At 32.3% G+C, this 26,958-nt stretch overlaps 1 protein-coding gene across 3 annotated transcripts; it reads left to right on the top strand.

Annotated features, from left to right (window-relative positions):
- The first annotated feature begins 312 nt into the window (after window positions 1-312).
- LOC132720744 (sushi, von Willebrand factor type A, EGF and pentraxin domain-containing protein 1-like) lies at window positions 313-17,106 on the top strand. 3 transcript variants are annotated; one of them, XM_060704942.1, is made up of 17 exons: window positions 313-362; window positions 993-1,244; window positions 1,831-2,013; window positions 2,568-2,750; window positions 3,231-3,413; window positions 4,451-4,633; window positions 5,384-5,566; window positions 6,353-6,517; window positions 6,982-7,146; window positions 7,710-7,874; window positions 9,088-9,252; window positions 9,834-9,998; window positions 10,893-11,057; window positions 12,890-13,054; window positions 13,962-14,126; window positions 14,592-14,753; window positions 17,053-17,106. In XM_060704942.1, the coding sequence occupies exons 1-17, from the start codon at window positions 326-328 to the stop codon at window positions 17,058-17,060; spliced, it is 2,694 nt and encodes an 897-aa protein (XP_060560925.1). In that variant the 5' UTR covers window positions 313-325; the 3' UTR covers window positions 17,061-17,106. The 3 variants fall into 3 exon arrangements, with proteins under 3 accessions (XP_060560925.1, XP_060560945.1, XP_060560935.1); XM_060704962.1 differs by lacking the exon at window positions 7,710-7,874; XM_060704952.1 differs by lacking the exon at window positions 9,834-9,998.
- Window positions 17,107-26,958: the final 9,852 nt, after the last annotated feature.

Genomic DNA, 26,958 nt, shown 5'->3' with positions numbered 1-26,958 from the left:
CAATATAGTGTATAAGACTACATATTATATGTCAAAATATACATACATAATACATAAAATATTCATAGAATCTATACGTACTTAGTCCGCTGATTTTCGTTTGAAAATTTTAATGACCTTTGTTATTCTATCTATATTTATTTAAGTTAATGTTATTTATAATGCCACTGGCATTAGAAACGACGTAGAAGTTCAAAACATTAATTATCATGTAAGTCATCAATTTCTCCAGCCTTTCGGCTATTCCAAGATTTTCAATAAATAGAAAAGCCGGCACTGATTAATTTCAATACCTAAATGTTGATCCAGCTATACAGTCTTAAAAATGGAGCTCTTCAAGATATGCTTTCTGTTATCATTATGTAAGTGCTATTTTCTATTTACACATAGTTCTAAAATAGGTTTTCGTTGATTTGATATGCTTTCTTCTTTTATTATTTGACAACGGTCTTGTATATCAGACAGGATTACCATTATTTGTAATATGCAAGAAAAGAAAAGAATTTGTCTGATCTGTATCAGCAGACGGTGTAAGATCCTTAAAATCTACGCTCTGGGGTAACTGCTAACGCCTGTAATGAGGCTCTGTCGAGTTTCCGCTAAACAGTTACTTACCTTGGAGGTAGACATTTCTTTTTCTTACATAATACAAATATTCATTCATAAAAGGCGGCCGGGATTGACGTCTTTAAAACACGTGAATTGTGGTTCACACAAACGAACCACAAACGAAAAAAAAAGAAAAAGATTTGTGTATGGTTATGTTTGTTAAGTAATCCATATGTATGTTTAATATGTCAACATTTCAAGTTGTTCTTTTTACTTTCTTTTTTCAAGGTTAGGGTCTTTATGTTTTCCTTTTTTGTACTTTTCTGACAACAAGGAAATTGGTTCATTGAAACGTTTTAGGTGCGTAACATTTGATAAATTGAATATTACCAACTAATGAATAGAAGAAATTTAGAGGAGACAATATTTGTTTATATTCGCAGGTCATGTGAATATTGCACTTTCACTGATATTTCGAGAAAATGACTGGATAGCTAATCAAAAACCTGGAAAAAACGAAGGCTGTGGTAAGCTTCAAAAAGTAAAGAATGGGGAGGCTACTCTAGACAGCAAATCTGATTCAAGTGTTGGATCGACTGCAAGCATTACCTGTAAATCGGGATTTGAGGCTGATCAGGAAAAAATAACTTGCCTGGAAACAGGAAAATGGGAAAAGGCTACTTGCACTGAAATAGGTTTGAACCTTACATTATTCCAGCTTGTGAGACATAAATATGTGCAAATAAAAAGTATTTGGATGGATCATTTTGTTTCCAGATTTTTATACTTCGCAACAGCAGTGCCATGTGGAAGCTGTAAAAAGTTGCTTGTACTTCACTTCAGTGTTGTTATATTTTTCTGGTCCTAAGGGATTATTGATGTTAAGTATTTAAAATTGAGTACCGCTCAAACCGTTGCTAGGGGGCGTGAGAGATGTTGAACCTTTATATTGTCGTTCATGTACAGACTCAATCAAACCGAGTCTGCAATATTCATGTAATTTTGTTGTGATTAATGCTTCAGAAGGAACACTTTGTTTCCAGATGTTTTTCAACTTAAGTACTTTAAGTTATCATAAAATGAAGTAAACTAGTATCACGCTTTGTCATCAAATACCAAATAAATTGATCTTAAGGTATAAATTATATGGGATAAGGCATTCACAACGTGTCTTATGGAAAGAACTACATAAGCTTCGTAATTATAACAAAAATAAAACGTACTTTTTGTTCTTTTCGCTATTATTTCGTTATTATTGAACATCTTAACAAATGAATTTAGAAACAAAGGCTTGTGGTAAACTAAACAAGGTGAAGAATGGCAAGGCAACCCTTGACAAAAAGTCTACGTCAACTGTCAGATCAACTGCAAGCATTCGCTGTAAGTCTGGATTTGATGCTGACCGTGAGAAAATAACTTGCCTGGAAACAGGGGAATGGGAAGAGGCTACTTGTAACAAACAAGGTTTGGGCTTATAGCTATGTTTTCACTTTAAGAAAATAAAATAATTAGCAAATAAAGATGTTCTTTATCATCTTCTATGATCTTTTATCCTATACAAAGTTACAAAATTATAAAAAAACATAAATGAGATAAGACAGGAATTAAATCTAAAACAAAATCATAGGATTATTTATGTTTTGATACTTCCTTTTCTTTTCTTTTAATTTATTGCGCTTCTTTTCTAATAAATCAATAAGAGGTTCTAATTTTGTTTACTATATTTCCAATAAGTAAATGATTTAACATTATTATTATATGACATCAATATATATATCTCGTTTCTTTAATACAAGCGTTCATTTGAAGCATGAAAATATATAATTATTCTGTTAAATAAATTATACTACGGATACACCGCTTAAGTATGACTTGCTCTAACCATATTTATTTTCAATATCGTGTAAAGGAACTAACCTAACCTGACACTGCTACAAAATAATCAAATTGCATTGCATAAGTTTTAACTTGATGTTAATTTGTTTATAGTTTATCAGGTGTTTAACTCTTGATTTCAGAGACAAAAGGATGTGGCAAGCTCAAAAAAGTGAAAAATGGAAAAGCAACCCTTGACATTAAAGCTACGTCAACTGTTGGATCAACTGCAAGCATCCGCTGTAAGTCTGGGTTTGAGGCAGATCGTGAGAAAATAACTTGCCTGGAAACAGGGGAATGGGAAGAGGCTACCTGTAACAAACAAGGTTTGTGATTTCCTCTTTGTTTTTATCTTAAAAGAACATTAGATACTTAGCGTGTTAAGTAGTTCCTTTTTGCCTGTTATGATGTTTTATTCCATAACAAGTTACTGACAATATTGAAACTGGATTCTATGCATATTTTAACTCCAGCAGGTGAGGTGGTTTTGACCCCTTGCGTTGCTTTAAGTTTGTATCACCCGAGGTTAGCTTAAAATCATCTTTCCTGTTTCAACGCCATATGACCTAAATTGTGTTGATGCGGCGTGAAATAAAACAAAAAGTATACCCCAACCTCTAAATAAGATTAATGCTAAAAAATATGAAATTAAATCATATGATTATTTATATTTTGATGCTGCCTTTCCTTCTTATTTATTGCATGTATTTTCTCTGACCTAAACTGACCCTGCTACAAATTAATCAAATTGTTAAATTGATGTTAATTTGTTTAAAATCTATCTGGTGTTTGTATTTTGAATTCAGAGACAAAAGAATGTGGCAAACTCAAAAAGGTGAAAAATGGAAAAGCAACCCTTGACATTAAATCAACTTCAACTGTTGGATTAACTGCAAGCATCCGCTGTAAATCTGGATTTGAGGCAGACCGTGTGAAAATAACTTGCCTGGAAACAGGGGAATGGGAAGAGGCCACTTGTAACAAACAAGGTTTGCTGTTTCTTTTTGCGTCTTAAGCAATTCCTTTTTACCTGTTATGAAGAATTATCACATAAACCGCGGCGCGGGAGTGTAATTAAGCCATTTAATTACAAACAAGTGTAATAACATTTGACGTGACGTCATTTGCGTTACATTTAAACATTTAAAGCGCGCTAAAGTTAGCGTTACAATATAGGCGTGTCATAAAAAATGACTCTTTTTAACAGCTTACCGCTTTTATCTATATTATGTGATAAATAGAATATTATATTCGTATAGATGCAATACTAAATGTATTGAACTCGTTGAATAAAACAATATTATGCTCGCCGGAAGCTCGCATAATATGATTTTATTCAACTCGTTCAATAAATTTAGTATTGAATCTATACGTTCATTTAAATAGCCTCTATTTATTCAATAATATGCTACAAAATTGAAACTGGAGTCTATGCATCTCTTAACTCCAGCAGGTGATGTGGTTTTGACCCCTAATGATGCTTTAAGTTTGTATCACCCGAGATTAGCCAAAATACAATATTTCCTGTTACGACGCCATCTGACCTTAATTGTGAAATCAAACAAAAAAGACCCCCCCCCAAAAAAAAAAAAAAGAAAAAAAAGAAATTTAATGATAAAGTCTGTAACTAAATCATTATTGGATTGCTTATATTTTGATGCTTCCTTTTCTTTTAATTTAGTGCACGTCTTTTGTCTTAAATCAAGTCAAAAGAGGTTCTTTATTTGCTTTTTCTCATTTCCATATACACTAACATTTTTATTTTATTACATCAATATAGAACTCGTTTCATAAATACAAGCGTTCATGATGAAACATGAAAATATAAACATATTCTATAAGTTAAGTCATTCTACGGATATACCGCTAGTATGACTTGCTCTAACCATATTTATTTTCAATATGGTGTTTACAAAGGAACTAACCTAAACTGACACTACTACAAAATAATCAAATTGCATTGCATAAGTTTTAACTTGATGTTAATTTGTTGAAAATATATCCGGTGTTTGATTCTTGAATTTAGAGACAAAAGAATGTGGCAAACTCAAAAAGGTGAAAAATGGAAAAGCAACCCTTGACATTAAAGCTACGTCAACTGTTGGATCAACTGCAAGCATCCGCTGTAAGTCTGGATTTGAGGCAGACCGTGTGAAAATAACTTGCCTGGAAACAGGGGAATGGGAAGAGGCCACTTGTAACAAACAAGGTTTGCGATTTTATTTTAAGACTATTACACACTTAGTGACTAAAGTAGTTCCTTTTTGCACCTGCTATGATGTTTTATCTCATACAAAGTTACAATATTGAACTTGCATCAAAAAGGTATGGACCTTAATCTTTTGTTCGTGTAACTATTACGATAAGTTAAAAACAAGAATTGCATATCAAATTCTTGAAAAGAGTTGCAAAAATAATGTCCGTCATTTCATCAATACTTAAAGTGTATAAATTGTTGTAAGTGTTTATTCAGTTTACAGTTTGATATGTTATGTCTTTTCAATTTATCAATGAGTACTTGAAAATGCTAAAAGTGAAAAAAGGCAAATACTGAATAAAAGATAAACATCCTGTGAATTAATTACAAAAAAGTAGTTGCAAGAGTGGAATCGGAAATGTCAAATTACAAATACTGTTTGCTAATTAAAACTGAAAGATACATGTATGAAAAAGGTATTTCAGTAGGACCTAACACCCCTTATTCAATGACATGACGTTTACTACTTTGTTGTTACCTATTACTTATTTAGTGTAAAACATATGAATTAATTACAAATAAAGTAGTTGCAAGAGTGGAGTCGGAAATGTCAAATTACATATACAGTTTGCTAATTAAAACTGGAAGATACATGCATGAAAAAGGTATTTCAGTAGGAACTAACACCCCTTATTCAATGACATGACCTTTACTATTTTATTTTTACTGATTACTTATCAACTGTAAAACATATGATTTCAGGGATTACAGATTGTGGAAAACCCCAAAAAATAAAGGATGGAAAGGCAACTCCAGACAACAAAGTTAATACAACTGTTGGAGCAACTGCTAGCATTCGCTGTAAGCCTGGATTCGAATCTGACCGGAAGACTATAACTTGCCTGAAAACAGGAAAATGGGAAAAAGCCACATGTTCAGACATAGGTTTGAACTTTGTATTTTGCAATAATATGTTACATTGTATACCTTGTTTTTTTCTTTTTGAAACAAAGTACTGTTTAATAGAGGTGAAAAGACCTAAGAAAAATAAGCTTACTCCGTGATGAGTAACAAAGAAATGTTTGTATTTGGCAAGTTTTACCTACACAAAGCTTAGTGATCATCATTGCACTACAGGCTTTACACACTTCTTACAATTAGTTCATAAATTATAATAAGAATATATATTGCCTAGAAAGAGACAAAGAGGCTTACTTTATCCTGTTTACACATTGCTAGATTTAATCATATTTGCCACTGACAAGTGTTTAGCATTTTTTTCTTTAAGTTTAAATCGTTGAAAACAAAATGTTTTAGTCGATCCGGTGCCCCTTTGTACCTTAAATAATGCAGCAGAAAGGCACACATAATGTGTTTCTCCTCTAGAGAAGCTGAACAATTGCTATATGATCTCTATTTTGTTGGTGCAACGTAAAATCAAAGCAATTTATCTTTTTCCATACACTTCCATGTTTCGTCTTAAATCTAAGCTTAATTACATATTTTACTAATACTATATGCTCTTTTTTTACTTTTTTCTTTAACTCATAGGCCACATAATACATTAAGTAATTTTTTCTCAACTTCATAATCATTTTTTTCATACAATGATGAATCATTTTTATTTTTTATCTTCATGATGAACAATTTTAAACATTATTGGTAATCACAGAACATTTGGAATGTACATTTGATAGGGTCCATTATTTGAAAGTATTTACCTAAATTCAGACTGTGGTACTCCTATGAATGTAACAAATGGGGTTTTGAACTACACAACAACAACATATCAATCCCGCGCTTCTCTTGTCTGTGATGCTGGATATAATGGAAGTCATTCAACAATACGTTGCCGTGTCTCTGGCAGTTGGGATAAAGCAACATGTGATATCAAAGGTATAGACAATGTGCATGAATGCCTTTCTTCTTCGTAATTGGTAATATTAGATAAAGTAATATCTTCTTTTTCAATTGATTTGATGTTGATTGGTATTCAAAATGATTTTTTATATATATAGCAATATTTTTTCACAATTAAATAGAAGCAGGCTACATTGCATGTAACGTATAAACTGTAAAACCAACAGAGGTGACTTAACATATTGTTTCAGAATAAGTGATATTTTATAAGCTTTACAATAATCGCATCCTCTTCCTTTTATATACTTTATTTTGTTTTCCATGTATTTACTACATAATAATATAATGCAATGAACGAACCTTGAAATTTCAATAATTACCAAAATAATAATATAGAAAATAAAACATTCTTGATAAAGTCGACTGTACATAAAGTAGCTTGAGTTTATCTGACATCCATTTGAATAAACATTTTATTGTGAATTATTCATTTAATTCAGACTGTGGTACCCCTTCAAGTGTGACAAATGGAGCTTTGAACTTCACAACAACAACATTTGGATCAAGCGCATCCCTTGTTTGTGATACAGGATATGATGCAAGTCATGCAGCCATAAATTGTCTTGACACTGGCAGTTGGGAAACACCAACATGTAATATCAAAGGTATTTACATTTTGCATTATTTAATCGTGTTTCTTTAGTTTATATTTGAGTAATGTTTCACTTTCATTTTTAGCCTCCATTTCACTTGCGTAACAGTTTGTGTCAGATGGTAATCCTTAGTCCGATGACTATTTTAATGCTTATTCGAACATCTTCATAGACCCCTACTCATACGTTTTACTTGTAATTGTTTTAGGTGATAAAGATATAGAAACAAGACACAAAGTGATTCTTTTAAAACTATAATCCATATACCCCTTCTTTTGCTATTTTAATTATATAACCACAAACATTGCCATATGTTCTTTTGTTTGCAAAAACGTTTAGTGAAAATCATATTGTCATTCACCAATCTGATAATCTGAATTGACAGTATTGAGATAACTTAGAGACTTTGCTTTGAAAATCAATACAAAAGTTTTAATTATATGAACATCTTTTATTATCAGATATGTTTGCATATTCAAAACTATTCACAGTAACATTATAATTGAGGATTATTTAGATATCTTTAATAAAATACAAGTATAATTGTGTTATAAATTTATTTTATCGTTATTCAGACTGTGGTACCCCTTCAAATGTGACAAGTGGAGCTTTGAACTTCACAACAACAACGTTTGGATCAAGCGCATCCCTTGTTTGTGATACAGGATATGATGCAAGTCATGCAGCCATAAATTGTCTTGACACTGGCAGTTGGGAAACACCAACATGTGATATCAAAGGTATCAGTAATTGACATGCATTTATTACGTCTTCTTCAAACTTTTGAATTTTCGATTATCCCTGTTGGATGTGGGTTGTTGGAACGACCTTTTTTATCAAAATAACAATATGCATAAAAAATATATATATTTACAGAATAATTGAAAACACCCGACATTGTTTATACCGAATAAAACTGTAAAACAAACATAATAAGCTACCGATGACAAATCTGATCATCATAAGGTCAATTTAATTTGAATTTCCGGCTTAATACCTACTTCTGCTCGTTTATGTCATTTCTCATAGACCAAACGATAAGTTAAAGTGATGCACCAAATTCAATTTATACAATACCATAACATTTATACAATTTTTTGCGTAATGAAGATATCAATAAATTCGAGATAAAAGACGGTTCAATGTCTGATATGCATCAAAAATGCCTTTATTTTTATTCCTCTAAAGCTTTTTAATTCTGGCATACTTTTATAGTATTCAAAACGTTACACATTGGCCTATTACCTGAACCATCTTTTTCACTTGTTGCTTTTTTGCAGTACAGTGAATTAGTATTGTGTATGGAAGTCAAAATACTACATAACATCGTATTTACATTTTGCTACTTTTATGACAAATTTTTTCACATTCATCGCTCCTTTTTTCAGGTGAACAAGCATCCAACATTCTCTAAAACAAAAATTATTTATGTTTGTCCTTTGTAAAGAAGTAAAAATTTATTTGTTTGTGACACCTGGTAGGATTCATATTTGCCCGTTTTAAGAAGTAGAGTAAATTCTTATTTATGAAGCATAATGCTTTAATATTGATATAGAGAATAGTCTTATATTTTATCACGAGATATACACTTATATAATATATAATAGCAATATATTTTTGGATGATTTTTAACAAGTCTTCATTGTTGATATCAGTTTAACTGTTTCATCTTTATAAATGGTTTCTCCATTAATTTTACAAATATCCAAACTGTATTTCTGTCGCACGGTTATTCTCAATTTCTACTTCTCTTAACAAATTGTCTTCTGTTCCTTTAGGTCAAGAAATAAATTTAAGTGGGTAGGCTTTGTTCATTGCAAATGCGTTTCAATTATGATCTTCATTTTTTTTTAAATCAATACCTTTGAAATAACTGATAGTTGATATAGAAAGTAGTCTTATTGAGACCCATTCAAAAATATATTTTATCATGAGGTATACACTTTATTCCAGACTGTGGTTCCCCTGCAAATGTGACAAATGGAGCTGTGACCTTCACAACAACAACATTTGGGTCAAGCGCTTCAATTGCTTGTGATACTGGATATAATGCAAGCCATTCAACAATAAGCTGTCTTGACACTGGCAGTTGGGAAACAGCAACATGTACCATCACAGGTATATTTTTTATTTAAATGTTTAGATATGTGTTTGGTACCATATTAACATTCAAGATATAAATGTTATGGGGTTATTATACATTTGTGAGTACAAAAATGAGTGAAAATCAAGACGAGGCTATATTACATTTGGTATTATATTGATTAATATGAATTTTTTATACTCTTGATATAAGAAGGTGGCGGCATAAGTTCATTGGTCATATTTTATAAGGTGAAAGAAATATATAATGGCAATGTATTTTTGGGTGATTTTTAACACGTCTTCATTGTTGATATCAGTTTAACTGTTCATCTGTATAAATGGTTTCTCCATTAATTTTACAAATATCCAAACTGTATTTCAGTTGCATGGTTATTTTCAATTTCTACTTCCCTTAACAAATTGTCTTCTGTTCCTTTAGGTCCAGTAATAAATTTAAGTGGGTAGGCTTTGTTCATTTCAAATGCGTTTCAATTATGATCTTCATTTTTTTTTAAATCAATACCTTTAAAATAACTCATAGTTGATATAGAAAGTAGTCTTATTGAGACCCATTCAAAAATATATTTTATCATGAGGTATACACTTTATTCCAGACTGTGGTTCCCCAGCAAATGTGACAAATGGAGCTGTGACATTCACAACAACAACATTTGGGTCAAGTTCTTCAATTATCTGTGATACTGGATATAATTCAAGCCATTCAACAGTTAGCTGTCTTGACACTGGCAGTTGGGAAACAGCAACATGTATCATCACAGGTATAAAAACAATCTTATTTTCTTGTAAGAATTTTTTAACTTTATTTTAAGACAATTTCTTCTATTTAGACATGTGTTTGGTACCATATCAACATTCAAGATGAACATGTTATGAAGTTATTATACATTTTTTGAGTACAATACTGAATTCTTTTGGACGAGAACACAGCTGTCTCAAGGCGCTAGTCGAGTCTGTTATATGTTTTGCAGCTTTGAACGTGTCCAAAAAATTAAGTATTGCAGTCAAAAATGTATAATGATCTCGTTACCAGTATTTCACACTACCAATTTATATTGCATTCAGTAAATTTAAATAAGGATTTGATTTGTGTGTCATAACTGAAATGAGTCAGTATGGCACATGATATGCATTTGATATATAAGCTTTTGGAATCTGAAAATGTAGGAAAATGCTATAAAGGGTACTATATGGATGTTATATGGAATATTGTACTCTGGAAATGAAAACGAGCTTATATTGATAAGACGGTAACGGTAAAAGTTTATTGGTAATATTTTAAAGGTGTGAAAAAATATAATAGCAATATTTTCATGGGTGATGTTAAACAAGTCCTCATTGTTTATACAATTGTAATTGTTACATCTTTATAAATGTTTTTTCTTCTTTAATTTTAACACATATCCAAGCTGTTTTTAATGGCATAGTTGTTTTCAATTGTTGCTTCTCTTAACAAAGTTTCTTCTGTTCGTTTAGATCCAATTATAAATTAAAGTTGTAGCGTAGTATTCTCAGCTTTGTCAATACTAGAGCGTTATAGAACTTTTTTCATAATAATTTTTAAATCAATATATTCGAAATAATTCATAGTTGATATAAGTCTTACTGTGACACATTCAAACATATAATTTCATGAAGTATTCACTTTATTCCAGACTGTGGTTCCCCTGCAAATGTGACAAATGGAGCTGTGACCTTCACAACAACGACATTTGGGTCAAGCGCTTCAATTGCCTGTGATACTGGATATAATGCAAGCCAATCAACAGTTAGCTGTCTTGAAACTGGCAGTTGGGAAACAGCAACATGTACCATCACAGGTATAGAAAATCTTATTTTCTTGTAAGAATTTTTAACTGCCTTGTAAGACGATTTCTTCTGTTTAGACATGTGTTTGGTACCATATCAACATTCAAGATGAAAGTTATTATACATTGTTGAGTACAAAACTGAATTCTATTGGACGAGTACACAGCTGTCACAAGGCGCTACCCGAGACTGTTATAGGTTTTGCAGCTGTGTACATGTCCAAAAGAATCTGTATTGCACTCAATCATGTATAACGATCTAGTTATTTTACACCACCAATTTATATTACATTTAATTAACTAAAATAAGGATTTGATTTTATATGAATTTTATCTCTTACAACTGAAATGAGGCAATATGGCACGTGATATATTTTTATATATAAGCTTTTGGACTCTGGAAATGAAGGAAAATACTATACTGGGTGCGATATTGATTTATATGGATTTATTGTGCTCTGGAAATGAAAATGAGCTTTAATGGATAAGACGGTAGCGGTAAAAGTTCATAGGTTATATTTCATAAGGTGTGAAAAATATATGATAGCGATATTTTTTCGTGGGTGATGTTAAACAAGTCTTCATTCTTTATACAATTTTAACTGTTACATCTTTATAAATGTTTTCTTCTTTAATTTCAACACATATCTAAGCTGTATTTTAATGGCATAGTTATTTTCAATTGTTGCTTCTCTTAACAAATTTTCTTCTGTTAGTTTAGGTCCAGTTATAAATTGAAGTTTTAGCGTAGTATACTCAGCTTTGTTCAATACCAGAGCGTTTCAGAACTTTAAAATTTTCATTATTTTAAAATCAATACATTCGAAATAATTCATAGTTGATATAGAAAGTAGTCTTACTGTGACCAGAGCTGCATTACTGGTACTGGTACTGCAGTACGTACTGCAACGATTTTGCAAGTACTGGTACTGAATTACTCTTACAAAATTTTGCTACTACTGGTACTGGTACTGCATTACTGCCTTAAAAAGTGGTACTGCTACTGCATTATTAGACAGTACTTTTGGTTTTGATAAAAATAGCATCAATTTTTCTCATAAAATAAAGCTGTAAATTACATTATTTTATTTTTGTGAAAAAGAAGTTATCAAATCTATAGATAATTTGCTGCAATATTCCTTCAAATGTTAGCATAGTATTCATCATAAAAAAGCACCAAAGACTTTAAGTAAAAAATAAATTGATATAAACAGACTCAATAACTCTTAAATAACCTTATTAAAATCTTTTAATACTTTGTATTTACTAGTAAAAGAGCAAAGTAATTAACAATTGCTTCTGACCTAAATAATCCTATGTTAGCATGATAAAAAGTCATTTACTTTGGTATAAATTGAACAGAGGTGTGAAGGTGTGAAAGGCAACAAAAGACTGTTTTTTGTTTTAATGAAAGATGGTTGCATTGTATTACAGTTGACTGGTTACTAAACAATAAGATATGACATGACATGAATATATGTTGTTAATATTGTTTGTAAAAAGTATGTTAAAACTATAAAGTTGTAAAAATGTTATGTTAACTTTAAAGTAAATTATGATTTTATTTCTTTGATGAATAATATTAGCAATTATTTGTTTGACACTGTGTATTTATTCAAACTTTGATGAATATATAAAAGTACTGGTACTGATACTTAATTACTTCACCAAAAAAAAATGTACTGGTACTGCAGTACCGAGCTAAAATCTAGTACTGGTACTGGTAATGGTACTGCATAATTTGCCAAGTACTGGTACTTAAGTACTACACCCTTAGTACTGATGCAGCTCTGTCTGTTACACATTCAAACATATAATTTTATGAGGTATACACTTTATTCCAGACTGTGGTTCCCCTGCAAATGTGACAAATGGAGCAGTGACCTTCACAACAACAACATTTGGGTCAAGCGCTTCAATTGCTTGTGATACTGGATATAATTCAAGCCAATCAACAGTTAGCTGTCTTGACACTGGCAGTTGGGAAACAACAACATGTACCATCACAGGTATAAAAAATTTAACTTTCTTGTAAGATTTTTTTAACTTTATTGTAAGACAATTTCTTCTATTAAGACATGTGCTTGGTACCATATCAACATTCAAGATGAAAATGTTATGAAGTTATTATACATTGTTCAATACAATACTTAATTCTATTGGACAAGTACGAAGTTGTCTCAAGGCGCTACCCGAGTCTGTTATATATTTTGCAACTGTGTACGTGTCCAAAAGAATCTGTATTGCACTCAATAATGTATAATGACCTCGTTTATTTCACACCACCGATTTATATTGCATTTAATTAATTAAAATAAGGATTTGATTTGATATGAATTTTATCTCTCACAACTGAAATGAGGCAATATGGCACGTGATATATTTTTTATATATAAGCTTTTGGACTCTGGAAATGAAGGAAAATGCCATAGTTGGTACGATATTGAGTTATATGGATTTATTGTGCTCTGGAAATGAAAACGAGCTTACATTGATAAGACGGTAACGGTAAAAGTTCATTGGTAATATTTTTAAGGTGTGAAAAAAATATATAAAAGCAATATTTTCATGGGTGATGTTATACAAGTCCTCATTGTTTATACAATTTTAATTGTTACATCTTTATAAATGTTTTTTCTTCTTTAATTTTAACACATATCCAAGCTGTTTTTAATGGCATAGTTGTTTTCAATTGTTGCTTCTCTTAACAAAGTTTCTTCTGTTCGTTTAGATCCAATTATAAATTAAAGTTGTAGCGTAGTATTCTCAGCTTTGTCAATACTAGAGCGTTATAGAACTTTTTTCATAATAATTTTTAAATCAATATATTCGAAATAATTCATAGTTGATATTAAAGGTAGTCTAACTGTGACACATTCAAACATATAATTTCATGAAGTATTCACTTTATTCCAGACTGTGGTTCCCCTGCAAATGTGACAAATGGAGCTGTGACCTTCACAACAACAACATTTGGGTCAAGCGCTTCAATTATCTGTGATACTGGATATAATGCAAGCCTTTCAACAATAAGCTGTCTTGACACTGGCAGTTGGGAAACAGCAACATGTACCATCACAGGTATAAGATAAAATTTTAACTTTCTTGAAAGATAAATAATCTCTTTTGCTCAGACATTTGCTTGGTTCCATATCAACATTCAATATGAAAATGTTATGAGGTCATTATACATTGTTTATTAATCATTGTTGAGAACAAAACTGAATTCCATTGGATGAGTACACAGCTGTCACAAGGCGCTAGCCGTGGCTGTTGCAGGTTTTTGCAACTGTGTATGTGAGCAAACACATCAGTTTTGTTCTCAACAATCTTTAATGACCTCTTAATTTTACACCACCAATTTAATTTACATTTTTTTTATTGTTTATATCATTTTAACTTTTATACCTTGTTATAATTTCCATCATTACTTTTAACACATATTCAAGCATGTTGCGAAATAATTCATAGTTGATAAAGAAAAATGTCCGATTGACACCCATTTAAATATATATATTTTATTATGAGATATAAACTTTAATACAGACTGTGGAATCCCTTCAAATGTGACAAATGGAACTTTGGCCTTCACAACAACAACATTTGGATCAAATGCTACCCTTGTCTGTGCTTCTGGGTATAATGCAAGCCATCCACAAATAAGCTGTCTTGAAAATGGAAGTTGGGAAACACCAACATGTAATATAGGTATAAATAATTTGCATTTTGTAAGATTTCTAATTTCTTTTTCTTAAGAAGCGTCAATTTAAAAAAAAACTTTCTTGTAAGATGAATAGTTTCTTTTGTTAATGTGTTTTGTATCAGATCGTCATTCAAGATAATAGCTTTATGAGTTTTTCGTACATTCTTAAGAACAATACTGAATTCTATTTGACGAGTACACGGCTGTCACAACAACATCGGGCGAGGAGCAAGCCGAGTCTGTTACGGGTTTTGAAGCTGTGTGCGCGTCCATAAGAATCAGTACTGTTCTCAAAAATGTATAATAACCTCATTATTTCTCACCAACATTTATTTTAATTATAAAATTTATTTTACATTTTGACAATTACATTAAGGATTTTTTATGGAGTTTTCACCCCAAAAATGAAAACGGGGAGTAGAGAGTAATTGCACTTTTAATATTTATCGATGTTTGGTCTCTGAAAATGATAACTAAGCTATATCGGATATGATATGGATTTAAGAAGGACTTTTGAAACTCTGGCAATAAAAACAAGGTTAAATTGATAATATTGGAACTAATACTTATTTGAACCGAACGTGGCACAAACAATTAAAGCTCGTTGGTTATATTTCATAACGTGTGAAAAAATATATTATAACAGCAATATATTGTCGGGAGTGATATTTAACGAGTCTTCATTGGTTATATTATTTAAATTTTCTAGTGACTGTTTCTTCATTACATTTAACACACATTCCAACTACATTTTAATGGCATGGTAACTTTCAAGTTTACTTCAATTTACAAACTGTCTTCTGTTCGTCTATGCCCATTAATCTCAAAACGCCATAGATCAATTAGTTGTCTTGACAGGGGCAGTTGGGAAACAGCAACATGTTTGCTAAGCTTAAATGGTATATCCATTTTGCATTATTTCACGTTATCCTCGAATACATTTTATTATTTTGCATTCTTGTTTGTAATGAGATTGACATACTAAACACTTTTAATGTAAAGGTTATATAATATGTGTATGAAAGATATGAAAAGAAACGGGCGCAGAAATAATTGATGTTGAAACGTATTTTTCAAACTGTTGAGAGAAATAATCGTAAAATTATGTTGGTATAAATTCTTTGAACTTTTATAATCGTGCTTCTCTTGTTGTTTCTATTATCTTTGAGAAATGTTTCATTAGTGTTTCTATATTGCTTCTACTTTCGTAACAATTGCTGATTCGTTTTAATCTTATGTCCGATCACCAATAAAATGATTGATTCCAACACAATTACAGACACTTTTCTTTGTGTAACCACAAATGTTTTCCATATGTTCTTTCAATAACAAATACGTTGTAGTGGAATCTTACAGCAATCCATCATTCGTATAGGGTAATTTAGAGATCAATGCATTTACTGTAATTTAAGCATGTTTCAATGAGTACTTAGCGATTGTGTGAAATGTTTGTTATCACGTTAACCTTACTGCGAATTATATAGAGCTCTCTTGTCTTAAAATATACTTTTTTTGTTTGTTTTGAGTCAAACAATTCTTTTGTCGCTATTTCAACTGTGGTCCCCGATGAACTGAACGTGACGACAAATAAAACCTTCGACCTTCACAACAAAAAACATTTTTATCAAGCGTTTCCCTTGCCTGTGATATAGTCCCAGATGTAATGCAAGCCTTTCAACAATTAGATGTCTTGACACTGGCAGTTCCAAAAACAACATGTACCTTCTCTTGTATTTTATAGTTGACTTGTATTTGTTTCCTTTTTCAAAAGTGGTAATGTTATCAGGTTCGTATAATAATTATGTGTCTTTTTCCAATAGGAAACCTACAAGTGATCAACGAACCTGTGTTCAAGAATCATTTGTTGTCTCAAATGTTGCATTTTAACAGTCACTTTGATGAAGACCGATTTCTTTTTTTTCTAAAATGCTACAAATAGGAAATTACAGACTTTATTTCAGAGTATATTCAGTCAAAAACTAATTCTTAAGTGTCGTCTGAGTGGCTAAATTGACATAAATTGTGGACGATACTTGAATCACCGACAAGCATCGATACAAACGCATTCATAATTTACATCTCCAAACATTGTCTGTTGGTTTTTCCTCTGTTACACACATCGCGTGCATGTATGATACTTTTCAGCCAAATATTAGATTTGGTACATTATGTGTTTGATTAACAATAACATAGATATAACCAATTTATATGTCTTCTTGATTCAAGATAATATATGTATATCTTTTTTCTTGTTTTTATTTTTCGGCAACTATAAATACTACTTTTATCTTTTTCTCATTTCAGCTCGGTAGACGTCATTTGCAGTTAAATCTTATTGAACTTGCCCATCTTTCAATCATTCATACTTTGAGGGATTTTTACAACAATTTTATTGCGGACAGTACTTACTTTGATCAGATGGCGAAGATGATCGATGTCGGCACCGGTCATACTATCAGAATGTGTTACCATCTGGCAGAATATAGAGGTTAAAAACGTCATTTGCAGATATCTCTACGAATTGCCGGCAATTAATTACGTTTGATGAACATTCAACGGACTTTTATTGTTTGATTCCATTTATATTGTAAACACTGCAATCAATAAAAATATCAGTGGAAAAGGGTTTATCATATTTTAACCATATCCATTTTAGTTGCCTCCAGTTTCATATCCGCCTTTGCCAAATGTCAGCAGTAAATACTGTATGAAACAAGATCTGTCGCGCAAGTCACGAATGCCCCCTCAAAAGGCAGGTACATGTATTATGAGAAGAAAAGAGAATGAAAGTAACTAATTGCTTAATATTGTTCTTGTGAAATGAAGTGCTATTTATAGCAAACTTAACACCTTGGGACAAGGGTCTTGAATGTGACACATCATCTTGATGTGGAAGACATTTATGCCAAGTTATTTTAAAATCCTTCAATGCATGGCAATGTTACAGTTATGAAACTAATGTGTACCTTAAAACTCTTCTTATGACCAGATGTATCTTAAAACTATTAGAGTAAACTTGGAGGTAGAAACATATGTCTTACACGCAGCACGTCATCTTGATGTGGTAGACATTTGTGCCAATGTATTTTTAAACCTTCCATGCATGACAAAAGTTACAGTCCGGACATGAATGTGTATCTTTAAACTCTTCTTGGGAGAATGAGTACCTTCAAATTAGAAGTGCGACCTTGACCGTTGAGGAAGGGACATGGGTCTTGGACGCTACATGTCGTCTTTATGTGGTAGACATTTATGCCAAGTTATTTAAAAACCCTTTGATGCATGACAAAGTTACAGTCCGGACACGAATGTGTGAACCTATAAACTCTAATTGTGATAAAGTAAACTTCAATATGGTAGTGTGTCCTTGACTTTGGAGGTAGGAAGGTGATTCTTAAACGAAACACATCATCTTGATGTGGTAGACATATATGCCTAGTTATTTTAAATCCTTAGATAATGTGAAACTTCAAAACGTTAGTGTGACCATGACCTTTAAGGTATGAACGTAATTCTTAGACGCGACAAATGGTCTTGGTGTGGTAGATATATATGCCAGGTTATTCTAAAGTCCTTCAATGCATGACTAAGTTACACCCCGGACACGATTGTATGTACATGTACCTATTAACTCTATGATAATGTGAAACTTCAAAATGGACATGTGACCTTGACCTTTGAGGTAGGGACGTTATTCTTGGACAGGACACATCGTGTTGATGTTGTTGACATTTATGCCTAGTTATTTAAAAATCCTTTCATGCATGAATTACAGTCCGAAACGAAAGTGTGTACCTATCAACTCTAATTGTGATAATGCGAAACTTTAAAATGTTAGCGTGACCTTGACCTTTGAGGTAGGGACGAAATTGTTGGACGCAACACATTGATGTGGTAGACATTTGTGCCAAGCTATTTCAAAATCTTTCAATTTATGAAAAAGTTACAGTCTAGACACGAATGAAGTTATGACATACAGACAGACAGTGAGACAGACGGACGGTGCAATTTTAATATGCAGCCATTCGGGGGCATAAAAAGATCTAATATGGGTTGCTTTATTATATATCAACATGGTATATATTCAAATAGAAATATACAATTCATTTAAATTTATTTGTTTCTTTTCTCAAACAATATAGCATATAACGTTTCTATAGCCCGAAACAACTTCGTCGTATATTGTTTTGCACCTGGCAGTCCATCCTTTTTTCAGTCTATTCGTCCGTCTGTTTGCAATTTCGTGTCCTCTCCGCATCTTTTGAACAAAGGGGTGGAAATGGAAGAAAATTGAAACTACTTGGCATAAAAAGATACAACGAATACAGGTTTGTCTTTCTACGGGTCAATGTCAAGGTCACACTTAGTCATTATGTATGAATTTCAATTTTTCCGTCCGCTCTGTATCTTTTGAACCGAACGAAGGAAAATTTTACTTTATTTGTATGGGCTTATATAGGAAAATACATTTACGACATGTGTGAAACTACAATGGTCAGAGCTTAGGTATTAAGCATGTAGTAATGTCGTGTGAACCTCGACAAAACTGATATTAATCATGCCTCTAGGGTCAATATTTGCCCTGCCCTGGGCATTACAAGGTAACACTTTCTTACCTTGAAATTGGACTCCTCAATTCCAAAAATAATTCGTTTCATCTACAGTCAATGCCCATGACAAATGCGTATATGAGGTGTGAGAGCTTGGGGCCATGAGTTGTGGGGTAATTGGTTGGAAACAGTTTTGGTATAGAAGGTCAATGTGGCATTGGCCTTTGAGGCAGCCTCCTTAAAGGCAAAGGGGATCATCAACTGCCCTAAACAAATACATCCAAGAATGAGAATGGGCTGTAAAGTTATTAGTCAAAACCGATTTGACAGGCAAGGTCAATGGGACCTTTACCTTTGACCTTGCAATCCAAAAAAGCGACAGGAATCATGGCAAAGCCACTGGCAAAGACTTATACACCTACGATGTTTAAGCCTAGTGACCATGAAATATTTAGTTATTGGTCGGAAACTATTGAGATACCAGGTCAATGTGATTACTAGGTCAATGTGATCTTGACCTTTGTCTCCATGACCTCAAATCAATGAGAATCATCTTCAGTCCAAGAGCAATATACCTTTGAATTTGTAGGATAATTGGTCTCTGCATAATCCAGTTATTGATTGGAAACAATATTGGACGAATGAACCAACAGAAAACATGTTGCAAAACAATATGACACTACGGGGACACTACTAGAATACCAAAATACTGGACATGTAGTCTCTAACAAAATTCTTTTTAAATGTTAAACTTAAAAAAAAAACTCCCTTGCCTTCATTTGCAACAAACCATGACAATTTATTTGTATAGGTCATATTGTGCAATCTAGTCAAATGTATTGAGTGAGTGATTAAATACAAGATGTCCATACAGGAATAGTACATTACTGTCCCTCTCAAACACCATGCACTCAGATGAGATAGTAAAAACTGATGGACAGTGTGTTATGTTATTCTCAGTGTTTATTTATGAACAACAAAACATTTGCAGTAATAAAAAGGAGAAAGTCAGTTAATTTTATGTTTTGAATAGCGACTTTTACTAGTAATTCTGAAGATGCAATGTGGACTTTCAAGTAAATTCTTGCAGTAGTTTTTCGGATCCAGTGCTATGCCAGTGATAACTGGAATAACTTTGGTCCAATACCTGATAGTTAAGCTATAAAGGCAAAGTATAAAAAAAAAAACATTGAATTTATTTCTTTTATTTATTCCAACTGGACACTCTCATAAATAACTGACAAAAAATGAAATAACAAAAAAAAATGTTAAATTCTGTTTGTTATCTAGTACAATTCTATGAAACAAGCAATGATGTTTAATAAAACTTAAACATTAGACTTAACCCTGTTTAAGCTCATTTCTCATTTCATTTAAGTTCAAGCACAAAAACAAGGTTACATTTGTGAAAAATGCTATGCCAACACATTAATAAAACACTAAATAGCAATGTAGTAAAAGACGATTTTTGTACAATTGAACTTTGCCATAATGAAGTTGAGTCTTGTAAATTTGATGGTCAAGGTCATATTTTGCTTGGCCCAAATTTCATGACTGAGCATCAAATTATAAGACAGTAAGTCACTTTGTCAAAATCTAGGTCAGCTGACATCAAAGTTCAATCCCGAAGGGTCAATCATTATCCTTATATGTATATACTAAAAAAATCTTTTTAGATTTTATTAAAGAGGCTAAAGCTTAAACATTTGGTATGAAACATTTTAAGTGGACTTCTACAAATTTTTCAAATTATAGCCACTCACGCCCAGATGGTTTATTCCTTTACCTTGTATGTATATAGGAAAACTTTTTAAGAAACCTAAAGCTAGAGCTTAGTTGTATTTTTTTTCTTTTGCATTTAACAATGAGGGAAAATCAACGTTTTTTTTTAAATTAAAGCCCTTGGGTCAGTACTTTTCCTGTTATAGTAATACTTTAAAAAATCTCCTACTTGAATACTGCAGGGGCTATACGGTATTTAACATGATACGAAGTCTAGTGGCCCTCAACAAAAATTATTCAATACATAGCCTAAGAGTTAAAATTGGTCCCACCCCGAGGGATCTTTTATTTACCTTATATTTGACAGCCCATAGCAACCAGTGACTTTCCAAAGTAATAATGAACACCCATAGCGACCATTGACTTTCTAAAGCAACTATACATTCCCATAGAAACCAGTGACTTTCAGCAGCAGCAGCCACTGACTTCCATAGCAACCACTGACTTTCCTTAGTAAACCATTGAATTCCATAGCAACCAATAATTTAACATATCAACCAGTGACTTCTTTATCAACAACTGAATTTCCCTAGCAACCACAGACTTCTTAAGCACCCAGTAACGTGCCATATAAACCATTTAATGTCTTTGCACCCATTTACTTTCAAAAGTAACTATTCACCAACATTGCAACCATTGACTTTTCAAAGCAACCAGAGACTTTTTGCATCAACCATGACTTTCCATTAACACTTAACATTGCAATCAGTGACTTTCAATGGCAAACAATGACTTTGACTTTCCATTGCAACAATTGACTTTTCATTGCAACCATTGACTTTCAATAGCAACCAGTGAATTTCCACAGCAACCAGTAATTTTTCATAGCAACCAGTGACTTTCTTTAGCAACCATTGATTTCCATAACAAGTGATTTCCCATAGCAAACATATATTTTCAGTAGCAACCTTTTTCTTCTTATGCACCCATTGATTTGCGAATGCAACCATTGCATTGACGTAGCTACCAGCAACTAATATTGCAACCATTGAAATTTCATACCAACCAGTGACTATCCAGAGTAACAATAGACTTTCAATAACAACCAGTAAATTTCCACAATAACCAGTTACTTTCTATCGCAACCAGTCAGTGACTTTCCATAGCAACCAAATATTTTCATAGCAACAAGCAACTTCTCATAGCAGCCAGTAACTTACGACCATTAATTTGCAAGTGCAACCATAGACTTCTTTAGCATCGAATGACTTTTGGTGACATACAGAGACTTGCCATGACAACCATTGAATTTTCATAGTAATTATTGACTTTCCACAGGAACCTGTGACTTTCTACAGCAACAATTGACTTCCTTAGTAAATCCGTGACTTCAAATAGGACTTTCATAGCAACTTTTAACTTTCCATAAGATCCATCGACTTTTTATAGTAACCAATAACTCCCATAGCGACCGTCTATTTTTATTTGATTCAATTCATACCATAGCAACCTGTGACTTCATAGTAACCATTGACTTACCATAGCTAACTGTAAACCAGAGTCTTTCTTAGAGAATTTTAGTTTTCCATAGCAACGAGTGAATCTACCGTTAAATTTTTATAGCATTCATTGACTTCCAATGTTAACCCTTTAACTTTTCGCAGGGATGTTTTCAATTTTATTTCCATTCACAAGCAGTCTTCTGTTCGTCTAATCCCATTGACAAATTAACGTATGGTTTTCAACTTCGCCTAATGTCGGAGCGTTTCAATAAAATTTTATCTTCATTAACCAAAAATCAATACATTCGAAATAACTCATAGTTTAAAAAGAAGGTAGTCTAATTGAGACGAACTCAAATATATATTTTTTCATGAGTTGTACACCTTAATCCAGACTTAATCTTGGACCCCCTTCAAATGTGACGATTTGAGAGATAGCTTCACAACAACTACATTTCAAGCGAATCATTTGCCTGTGAAAATGGATATAATGACAGCATTTAATTGTCTTGGGAAACAACAACCATCAAAGTTTTGTTTACACGATATCGTCATATACATTTTATTGTTTTGCATAATTGACTGTAAGGAGATTGACATACCAAAATATTTTTAATTATAAATTTAGTAATACGTTCATGAAAGATATGAAAAGAAAGGGGCGCAGGAATAATTAATGTTGAAACGTATTTTTTAAAATGTTGAGAGAATTAATCGTTAAATAATGTTTTTATAAACTTGAATAATCTTTTTTTTCTTCTTTTCATGTTCATCTTTGAGTAATGTTTCATTTTCATCCCTATATTTGCATAACAGTTGTTGTTTCGTTCTATTCGAAGGTCCTATGACCAATTAAATGATTAATTCACAATCATAAACCACTTCCTTCACCATTTTTATTGTGTAACCACAAACATTGCCATATGTTCTTTTAATAATAAATATGATGTAGTGAAAATTCATCAATCTGATAATTTAAATAAGATAGATAAGAGTCATTTTAGATCTATGCATTGACTGACAAGCAAGTTCCAACGAGTATTTAGGATTATGATACATATTTTATTTTCAACTGCGTCGTATCATTTCGTGAAAATCATTATTTTCTTTGAAAATAAACATCTCTTTTTAATGAAATTTTAGTAAATGATGCAAAATTATATTTCGAAGTTTATGGTGAACTCTGAAACAAATATATAATTGATTTGAAGGAAAAAACGATAGATAAAGCAATATGAACTGCGTCGTATCCACACATTTTCATAAAAATTCTGCCCCGCTTCGAGATGCAAGTTCGCTATAACTTTTGTTTTACAAAATAGTTATGCAAGCAACATATACCGAACGAAGCGGAAAATAGTGTAGCGTGTTAATACATATATCTGGTTTTCAGTCATTTCCAACAAAAAGAGTTATAAACAAAAACATACGTTTTTCGTTCCAAGATGGCGGCGTTTGTTTACATTTTGTAGGATACGACACAGTTTTGATTCCCAGCCCTGATGTACCTTCAGTGATATTTTATAGTTTTACATGTATTTGTTTCCTTAATCCAACATGGTATTTTTTGTCTTCTTTTCTATAAAAATCCTGTCTTTTTCATATGAAGCAGAATAGTGATGAGTAAACGTATAGTTAAAGTTAAGACAAATGTGATTATTAATTAACGGTAGTAGTCTCATAATTACTATTTAACAAACGTTTTGATACAGACCAAAATAATTTTATGTTAAAACCACTCAAATGCAACGAATAGGAAATTACATACTTTATTTCATACAATTCTCAGATTCTTAAGTGTCGTATTGAGCTTCTAAATTGAAAAGAAAGAAACAATTTGTTTTGGACTATTGTGAACGATATTTTCACCACATACATTTGTATTAGAACCAATTCAAGCAAACAGTGAACTGTTTTTACACTTACACACGACACGTACGCACGAATACGTATACCTTTGCTGATCGTTACGCCACGCAATGTTGTTAATTCGGAACACCATTGAGTAATACGTGTAGAAGAGGCGATCATGTTCAGTTACGCTCAACAACGTGTAAAGTTTTATAATTGTACAATCTCTGTTGAGCGAAATCCCTCGAAAATGCATTTTTGGTTTTAGCTTAGATGATAGCCTTTGAAATAATATTTGTTAAATTATTCAAAGATGTTAACAGTATATATGGTTTGTCTATTTTTGTCAGTAGAGCACACGGGGGAGGAACTGTTACACGGAGGTTCTTATGATAACTGACCAGACGTTCTTGTGATAACTGTCACGGAGTTCGCCGGAAAACCTTTGTATATATTAGGTTCTTTCAAATATTTGAAAGACCCTGTATATATCGAAGAAACACTCGTCAAAAATGGTAGAGATTATTAAGCTTCGTTCAATCCATAAATCTCCTAGATATCTCAGTTATATGTGAAGTTGGCGGCCTAGTGGCCCAGCGGCCTAGCGGCGTCAAGTTGGCCGCCAAGCGACCCAGCGGCCTGAAGTTGGCGGCCTAGTTGCCTGGCGGCGTGGAGATGGCGGCCTAACGGCCCAACGGCATAGCTGCCTCAAATTGTAGATTTTTTTCTAACAAGTAAAAATGACTTTGAATTAAGTTTTAAAGATATATCTTTTCATGTCAAAGTGACATTAAAAGAAAACAATCCCATTAAAAAAATGTTTTCAAGCCGTCTGGCTGCCGGAAATTTTACATTTGTAGAAATTTTATTAAAACAATAAAAACGGCATTTTATGAAATTCTTAAGTTAGACCATGGGTAAAGCATTACCTCCTCTTTGAAGAGTATATAAATAGGCTAGAATCTATTGTCAACTACAATGAATTGAAGTTTTTGTAACTACTCAAATATTTTTAAAGTCCATTGACATATGGCTTTGAAACATTGCACATTGGTTCACCATCATAACCCCAACCTGTAGACAGGAGGAGATAACTCTATCAAGCATTTGACAGAATAATTAATGCACCTTTTTACTTAGAATTTACGTTTAAGTTTTGGTAACATCTCAAATACTTTCAACGTTCATTGACATATGGCTTTGAAACTTTGCACACTTATTTGACATCATGACCCCGACCTGTAGACAGGAGGAGATAACTCTGTCAAGCATTTTTACAGAATTATGCTCTTTTTTTACTTAAAATTTAGTATGTTAAAATTTTTTACACCTCAAATAGTTTCAAGTCAAATGGCTTTGAAACTTTGCACACTTATTCACAAATTCACCACCATGACCCAACCTGTAGACAGAAGGAGGTAACTGCATCAAGCATTCTGACAGAATAATGCCCTTTTTTAACTTAGAATTTACATTAAAGTTTTTGTAACACCTCGAATATTTTTAAAGTTTATTGACATATGGCTTTGAAACTTTGCACACTTGTTCACCATCATGACCCCGACATGTAGACAGGAGGAAATAACTCTGTCAAGCATTTTGACAGAATTATGCCCCATTTTGGACTAAGAATTTACATTAAAGTTTTTGTAACACCTCAAATACTTTCCAAGTCCATTGACATATGGCTTTGAAACTTTGCACACTTATTCACTCCTATGACCTCAAACTGTAGACAAGAGGGGATACCTCTATTCAGCATTTTGACAGAATTATGCTCCTTTTTTGACATAGAATTTACATTAAAGTTTTGTAACACCTCAAACATATGGGCATATGGCTTTGAAGCTTTTTGTTCACCATCCTGCTCCCAACTTATAGGCAGGAAGAGGTAACTCTGTCGAGCATTTTTACAGAATTATGCCCCTTTTTGACTGATAAATTATGTTAATGTAGCAGATGTGAATTTTAACAAGTAATTAAATTCTAAACTTTTCATTATTTATTATTTTTTAAACATGATGGGTCTTTAAATCATTTATTGAATTTGACGTGTTGGGTCTTTAAAGTTCGTAAAGGTGAACAGTAATCAATATTTCTCACGGACTTTCCTAATTAGTGGTATTTAGCATTTTGACAGAATTACGATTATGTCCCTTTTATGACTTATAATTTATGTTTAAGATTTTGTAAGACCTCACATATATTCAAATGCCATTGACATGTGGCTTTGAAACTTTGAACTTTTATTCACCATCATATCCTAAACCTTAAGACATTAGGAGGTAACTCTATCAAGCATTTTGACAGAATTATGCCCCTTTTTCCCTGTCTTTTCGAAGAAAAGGAGGATATAGAATATAGAAATAGGCTCTGTCCGTCTGTCTGTAACACTTTTGTGTCCAGTCCATAACTTGTCATTTATCAAAGGAATTTGAAATAACTTGGCACAAATATTTGTTATAAAACTCCAGGGTCAAGGTTGCACTTGCTCGTTTAAAGTCAACATTGTCTTTTTTAGGGTATATGTTGTGCCCGGTCCATATCTTTGTAGGGATTCTGTAAATACTTGCCAAAATTGTTCA

This window comes from Ruditapes philippinarum, unplaced genomic scaffold (assembly GCF_026571515.1).
Source record: "Ruditapes philippinarum isolate M1 unplaced genomic scaffold, ASM2657151v2 ctg25_1_1_1_1, whole genome shotgun sequence".
Taxonomy (NCBI): Eukaryota; Metazoa; Mollusca; class Bivalvia; order Venerida; family Veneridae; genus Ruditapes; species Ruditapes philippinarum.
This window is presented reverse-complemented; position numbering and strand designations above follow the sequence as displayed.